This window comes from Garra rufa, chromosome 22 (assembly GCF_049309525.1).
Source record: "Garra rufa chromosome 22, GarRuf1.0, whole genome shotgun sequence".
Classification (NCBI taxonomy): domain Eukaryota; kingdom Metazoa; phylum Chordata; class Actinopteri; order Cypriniformes; family Cyprinidae; genus Garra; species Garra rufa.
Window position 1 is genome coordinate 23,006,398 of NC_133382.1, and position 8,144 is coordinate 23,014,541.

At 39.0% G+C, this 8,144-nt stretch overlaps 1 protein-coding gene across 15 annotated transcripts in view; it reads left to right on the forward strand.

Moving 5' to 3' along the window:
- The window catches only part of nrxn1a (neurexin 1a), a 226,557-nt gene that overhangs the window by 128,816 nt on the left and 89,597 nt on the right, over positions 1 to 8,144 (forward strand). For 11 of the 15 annotated variants that reach the window (XM_073828421.1, XM_073828413.1, XM_073828411.1 and 8 more), the window contains one exon: positions 1,380 to 1,406. The exons of the other annotated variants lie outside the window; for them this stretch is intronic. In XM_073828421.1, coding sequence (XP_073684522.1) covers positions 1,380 to 1,406 — 27 coding nt within the window. The remainder of the gene's footprint in view (positions 1 to 1,379; positions 1,407 to 8,144) is intronic. 15 annotated transcript variants of the gene reach the window in all.

An 8,144-nucleotide genomic window follows, 5' to 3' on the forward strand; every position in this document is an offset into this window, starting at 1 on the left:
CTTTTTTGGTCATGATTAATTTATTAATGACTCAGCGTAATCTGTATTAAAGAGAAAATAATCACTTTATCCAGTGTTTAAAATGAATAAAATAGCCTACTTACTGGAGTTCCTCAACTACTGAAGAACTTTATTCTCTCTCACTGGACTTGTGTGTGTAGCTGAGGTAAAGCGGGAAAGCAGGCAGTGGACCAAATCACTGTGAGGCAAGGGAGGGGGGACTCAAAGTGTTTTTAAACATAAAACACTTTTTTTGGTCCTGTTTATGTTGTTTTACTACTTACAAAAATGTTTTAGGAATATCATTATATTATTTACAATACACAGTGTGATTTTTAATTATATTTTTAGGGGAGTCCTGCCCCCCCCCCCCTCGCAATTTCCCCCTATGGGCAGAGCAAGTAAAAACAACTTGAGAAAAATCTGTATTGTTGAGCCCTAAAGAGAATTTATTTAAAAGCGGTATTAGTAGCATTAATAATGATTGTGTCAGTGTACTGTCTTCAGGGAAATTACCGAAAGATATGTTTTTTTATTTTTTTCGTGCACACACACAAACCTCACCCATAGTGGCTTTCCTTGAAGCTTCACTGTGAGAGCCTACTACAGTATAAAACGTGTTATTCCTATGTTTATTCATGCACTTGGGGTTCTTCTCACATGCTAGCAGGAAAAGTGAAACTCACGTCAAGGGCTGTGAGTTTTTGGAGTGTTTTTATCTGCAGGAGCATGAATTCAGCTCTTCTCCCAGGAGGCTAAGGCTTACCGTGGACACGCTCTGGTGCTCTGCTGCGACATGTCCATAAACACAAGTTTTTCCTCTCCATCTTATCTTGTGGCCTTCTTCCCATTTCCAAATTCTTCAATTCCTTAATCCATCTGTTTTTGCTCATTAAAGGGAAATGGCTTTAAAAAGATGTGCATATGAGAGCATCAGCAGCGCCATTGGCGAGGACAGGCTGTTTCACTGGCAAGATTCTCTCTCTTTTCTGCTTCCTGTGCTGCTTTCTGAGCTAAAGCAGAGAGCAAATTAATCAATTACCTCTGAATATTCAGTAGTCCCGAGACTAGTATGGAACTGGGTATAATCACATTTCAATACATGCCAAATTTCCCTAATTCTAAATATATTATGGCACAGTGAAGGCATGAATATTCATTAGCGCAGACAGCGAGTCCGTATCCACTCCACCTGGGGTTCATTATTAGCGCGCAGGAGGTAGAAAAGAAAGAGTGCGTATCTGGTCAGCGAAACAGCACCTCTCCGCTCCACCTGGTTTGCGTGTCCGTCCCCAGTTTGTGGGCGATGTGTTGTAATGATGTCTGCAGTCATAACCTTGAAGGCTGAATTTACATCTTGTCTGTTCTCCCCCATCTAGACTGTATCAGGATAAACTGTACTACCAGTAAGTGACTTATCCCCTCTCTTCCTCTTCTCTCTGCCTCTATGATACTGAACCAAAGCGCCCTCTGTGTGTGTGTACTGTTCATTTGTATGTATGTGCGTGCGCGTGTATGCTTTCAGAAGTGTAAAACATTGCGGTTACGAGGCCTCTGTTTTGCGGCCAGCAGAGCTTTGAGTGGTGTTTCCAATGTGCGAGCGAGCTGTCAGGTACGGCTAGTTTTTGCCTGTGGGCTGCAGGAACCTTCGGGCTCCCTGGCAGCCATTTTCTAGGAATGTGAGAAATGGAGCTGACTGGAATGAGAGGGGAGGCGATTAAGTTTCTCACTCACAGATCACACTCCAGCTCACGCAGTTTCCAATAACCCTCGCAAAGATCATTTCCTCAGAGAGCCTCTCCTCAAATCCCCCCTCAGCCCCGAGCTTGACAGCCAATGACTGCCTCTTATTTTCCTTCCCTCGTCTTTTTGTTGCTTCATGGATGGTCACTGCAGAAGGAGAGACCATCAGGAAGTATTTGTTTTGTAGTGGGAAGAGGAAAATGTGGCTTTTTTGAGAATTGTGTAATTATTTACTCACCATTGTGTTGGAACAAAAGATTAGATCATAGAATCTTCAACAGGTCTTTTTCATGCAGCGACATACATAGAGCACAGCTGTTACACTCCAAAAAAAAGGGGAAAAAATCATGATAAAATTAGCCCATATGGCGTGTGTTATACTCCAACACTTCTAAAGTCAATATTATTATACAATATTGTATTTAAATTAAATGATTCACTGACAATCTTCCTCTCGATTGAGCTGTTAATTGGAGAACAGCTCTGACTGGATCATTGAATCAAGTGATTCATTGACAAAGTGCTTCTATTATGCCATTTTTAAGGTTCTCCTACAGCCTCCTACAATAGGTTTAAGTGCATGCAAGGTCAAACAACACTTTTGTTTTCTCAATATATGCATTTAATTTTGCCATACAGCGATTATCAGTTGATTCAATTGAAGCAGTTGAAAGATTCCGTTTCTCTAAACCCCTCCTTTCTGTAAGCCTACTCTGCTCTGATTGGTCAGGCTCTGTCTGTTGTGATTGATATAATTCTATATTTTGAAAATATAAACATCTATTATTTATCATACTTACAGGTTGTGATTCAGTGAAGCTAGCTGGTTCATATAAACTGAGTACTGAGCCATCTTTCTCATTCAGGCTGTTCAAAGTCAATTATTTCTTTTGGAAGACAGTAACTTTATTCATCATGCACTTTTGGCTTTGCAAAGAAGTGTTTATTATGTTAATGCCATACTGTTTAAGGCATAACATTTATTAAGAGTGTACTGTATACATTGTTTCCCTGTCTTCCTTTCCATGATTGATGTATATTGTAAACATTCACATTTGTTTCCACTGAAAAATAACAGGATACAGATTTGGAACAATGTGAGGATGAGTTAATTATGGCAGATTTCTACTGCTTTCTTGAATTATCCTTTTAACAGCAAATAAACGTGCCTCGTGTTTTGGAAGGTACTGGAAGAAGAAAAAAAGAGATGTAATGAGACAGATAGGTGTTCTCCATCTCTGCAGGCTTTGCCAATCTATTTTTTCCTCTCTTTTTTTTAATTTGAGAGCTCCAGCCTTCCCTGGCATTGATTCTCCAAAAGCCTCAGGGTAATTAATGGCAGTCTCTAAAGGCTCTTTCAAAGGAGTCTTTGTTTGTTTTTGTGTTTGCTTGTTTCCGGTACGTATCTCTTTGAGTGACTCATCATAGAATGTTATGTCCCCAAACTGCCATTGCTCATTCACATTCAAAGAATGAACGTAATGATCAGCTCTCTCATCATCAAACTAATATAGTTCTGCATCCAAATTTGGCCTTCAGAAATAATAGCTTTGCACTGTTGCATAGTAACAAAAGCGACTTTAGTTAATTCACAAAAGTAGGCAAGCCCGAGTTTCTTTTCCAATCAAGAACATGCAGACATTTCAAGGATTTTACCCTTACCGTGCTTTGTACCTTGGTCTCACTAAGTAAATTTTGCTAGCGCGTCTTCACAGGCTTTCGTAAGCACGTTATTGTTTTGTTATTTCATTGCGACCCTGAGCTCAGTATATTGGCTAATTTGACAATAAGGCAGTCATCTGTGTTAACCTGAATGCCAAAGATAACAAAGCACCTGAGCTTCCTCGAGGGGCTTTGCCACATCCTTTCGTCTACTCCCTCTGCATAATGGGAGCACAACACATTCTCAGACACTGTAGTCTCATAAACAGGCCAGTGACAAATTAGGATGCACGTTAGAAGCTTTTTCGCCACGATTTTGCTGTCTGAGACAAATTTTAAAGACTGTAAAATATTTCTTTTCTATTTCTGTTGTCGTAGGCCAAATTCAGCAGTCTTGAATCTCTTAGTGTGACATGCTCATCCTCAAATAAGGATGTCAGACCGGACACAGACTGCCCAGTCAATGATGTATATCGTAAAATCTGTTGATGTCACACAATCTGTCTTGGCTTTTCTCACTTGGCTCATATCATACAATCTGACAAGAAGCATTCATAGCTACAAAGCATTTACACACACTCAATTTCAGTTCTTTTTTGTCTCTGTGAAGTCAGACTAACAAATGTTGATAATACAGTTGTAGCTTGGATTCATCTTGTACACTGCTGTTCAGAAGTTTGTTATAGATAAGATTTTGGATATTTGATCAAAAACATAGCAAAAACTGAAAAATAGTGAAATATTATGACAATTAAAAAGATCTGTTTGATGTTTTAATGTATTTTAAAATGTAATTTATTCCTTTGTTGGCAAAATTACAGACAGCATTTCCTTTTATTATCAATATTCAAAACCACTGTACAGCTTAATATTTTAGCAGAAACTCTGATTCTTTGTTTTCTCAGAATTCTTTTATGAAAAGAAATGTTTAAATAACAATTTATTTGAAAATGGTTTTTTTTTTTAAATTATGTCTTTTAAGTCAATTTTGATCTCTTTAATGCATCCTTGCTGAATAAAAAGCATTCTTTTTTTATCTTACTGACCCCAAGCTTTTGAACAGTAGTGTGTACGCAGGAAACAGTCTACAATTGGCCTCAGCAATCTGCTCTTGCTTTGAGAGACAGAGGTGACTCACAGTGTGTATTTAATCCTTCAAATATTTGATTACGCATTGTGTCATGTGTGCTCAGACAGATAAAGACTGTAGCTCGACTACGCAGTAACCTGCTCTAGCTCAATTATAACCGTGAATGTAAATGTACTTACACAGAGATGTAATGCACATGGAGAAATTCACACAGAAAGAATTCTTGATTAAAAATAGATAGGCAGAACATAATGTACTTGAACAGAAGGTATTTTTATAGGCGCATTAAACATAAAGATACATTTAAGACACCCTAGAATGATCTGATTGGTTCATATTTTTAAAGCAGACCGCTGCCAAGTTTCATATTAAAAGTTGAACTATATTTTCCAAAAACAGACCGGGTGAGATGCAAAAATGCATCCTTTGCGCATCGACATGTCCCCTAACAGCAGATCTCGTGAACAAACTCCAGTCTGATTATTTAATAACACCTTGCACTCAGTCTCCACAGAAACGTGTTTACCGTTGACAAGTGGAAGACATTTCAATGCATTCAGAACATCCTTTATCAGAATCAAGAGTTTCGTGTGAATTCAAAAGGACCTCATTTCACTGAAACAACCTACTCTATAAATATGCAACAGCGTTGCCATTTGCTGAAGCGGCCGTGTTCATAAATATGCAGTGGCGATGTTCCTGTTTCATTTGTGATGCAGATAGAACGGCGGACAGGGTGAAAAGCGATGCTAGCCCTCCAAGCCTGAGCGAGCCACACCACTATTTGTGTTTTGTTTGTTTGTCTACATTTACTGATCCTTACATGGTGTGGTTGACTCTATAAGTCTCACACATTGTGAGTTAGTCCTTTGAGGATAGTATTAAAAGGCCATTTACTTATTCAGGTCCCACAGTCTCAGTCCTAACCTGGCCTAATTTCGGAGTGATGGAGCAGATGGTCACATCATGATGCCCCCTGTTCCATCACAGCCTCAGTATCCCAGTTTTCCATGGTGATGTTGAGATCTGGGCAGGAGGGCTGACTTTGTCTGAACCACTGGGCATCAGACCCGGAACCTTTTATCCCACATGATTGGCTCTTTAAATGATTTGTTTCTTCCTAATGAAAGACCCAATTTTGTCTCCAAAAGCGAGCCATCGGGAGTCCCAGGGGTTTGTAGAAATGCTCTGTCCTCTCAACATCGCAGCGGCCTGCACAGCATCATTTGTGTACCGAATGTATGTGCTTTTACCCCAATGGGATTACATTCTGGTGATGTTAAATAAAGTTACCAGAACATTCTCACCTGCAACTATTCCGTAGAGGGAAGCGGTTGCAGGGGGGACAGTTGAAACGGGGCCCAAGCCATCAAGCACTCACCTCCGCGAAGCGTAGAGTCTTGCTGATTGCGCTGGGTGTTTTGGCATTGAAGAAGCAAAACAGCTCTAGCTTGACGATGTGCGAAACACAAAGTTGCCGGGAGCTGTCAGGATCCTCCACATCTCCCTCACAGTTGGGCATCTACCCACACAGTAAGGAGTCTTGGGAGATAATTATACACAACTACATATGAACACAGAGGAAGTTGGAAAAGGTGTGAATGGTCCCATGAAAACCACAGGAATCAATTCCGCATCGATAGTGAAGACGGAAGCTCGGATATTTCTGAAGAGTGGTTTGTCACCTGCCGATACAGTCGGGTACAAGGTCTTATAAACAATTCAGAAATGGAAAAGTTTCGCACAGTAGTCCCCTGCTGAGAGTTTACCTTTTAACACAACATGCAGAAAACGAGTCTGACGGTTGTGTCAGCGGTGTGTTTCTTGTTTACATTCTGTTATTTCAATTTACAAGTCACCCAAGAAGCGAATTGAGTAAGATGTTTTTCAGAACTATTATGAACCCTTATGTCATTCATTTTGTTGTGTGTATTGCATTGTTTTCCACTGAGGAACTGAGAGAGAAAAACAGAGTCTGTTTGATACGTGTGCGCTTCAGAAACAGAGTGACCATAGGGGTCAGATTTAATTTTTTTATTTTCATTATTTTTTTATTTTTTCCTTTTTAAAAGAAAATAACACTTTATATACTTTAATGCTTTTATTCAGCAAGGATGCATTCATTTGATCAAACGTGACTGTAAAGGCATTTATGATGTTATGAAACATTTCTATTTCAAGTAAATGCTGTGATTTCGAAATGTCTGGACATCAAAGAATAGGCCCATTGAAAAAAAAAAGTTATCACATGTTTTCCCACAAAAAACATTAAGCAGCAGTTTTAAGTTTTAAGCATTAATAATAATAAGTAATCAGCATATTGGAATGATTTTTGAAGGATCATATGACACTGAATAGTAATAGCTGCTTAAATAGAGCTTTGTCATCACAGGGGAAAAAACACATTTTAAAAATATATTAAAACAGAAAACAGTTATATGATTTATTTCATAATATTACTGTTTTTACTGTATTCTTGATCAAATAATTGTGGCCTTGATGAGACTTCCTATAAAGCGCTGATAAATCTTACCATTTGAACATCAGAAACGGCACTGATGGCAGCCATTTTGTTTTTCTTCCCTAAGAAATGTGAATGTTTTTTTTTTTTTAAGTTAATTCAGCACTTCTATGGGATTATCTTTTCATGCTCTGTTCGGTTTTTCTTCTGTTATCCTTTCTAAAAATCATTATTCTTATTTGTTTGTTTCTGTTTTGTCAAGTCAGTCAGTTTCCTCCCCACTCACGAAGTGAAAAGAAGGCCTGTCTTTTTCTGATAAATTTAGGCATCAGAAACAGGCCATGGATGGTGGCCATTTTGTTTTTCTAGCAGATGTGGGCGTTAGATTGAATTTAAAGTCAATTCAACCTTCAAAATATATAAGCTTTTTGTGGTGATATCTGTCTTGTTGAATCTTTTTCCGTGCAAGCGTTGTTGTGCTCAAGGACACGGCTTTTAATTGTCTGAATCTATGACAAAAAGACAGAATCAGGGATTCTGAGCTAAAGGAGATGTTTTATTTAAGCTCCCGTGGAGAAACAGAAGCAGGGGCTTTACATGTTTGAACAGCCTGCTATTGTGCATTCTCATCTCTCTCTTTTTGTATCCTCATTAATTATCTGTGTCAGCCATAGCTACTCCTGTCATTGGCGCGTGTGTGTGTGTTTATGAGCGTTGTTCCTCTTCTGACACGAAGAACAAGCCGTTGCCAATTAGGGACTCTGCCTCCCCCAGGGTGACAGTGTGTTCAACTAAGAGAGTGCTGTCACATCAGCTCATGGGTTGTTAATATGGTCTGAGTGTCAGCAGGATGAAAGATGTATATTTAGAATCTAGTGGGGTCACTGTACGCTCATGGCTAAAACAGGCTATAGGTTGAGAGCGGCATTTTGGCTGGTTAGAGGTTTGCACTTCAGGGATCCATATTTTCACCTTGGGTCTCTGACATTTACTGTTGCACCATCGAAATGGTTCGCCTGCTCGGATTTTGATGACCTTTAAATTATTTTCTATAAAAACTGCTACATACGACAGAATGAAATGTGAGGCGTATTAGTTTAAGGTTGTAGTTTTATGTTGTGGTTATTTATTATGCTGTGATATGAAAGTTAATGTTTTAACCTGCTGTGCTCTGTTAATAAACAGAAA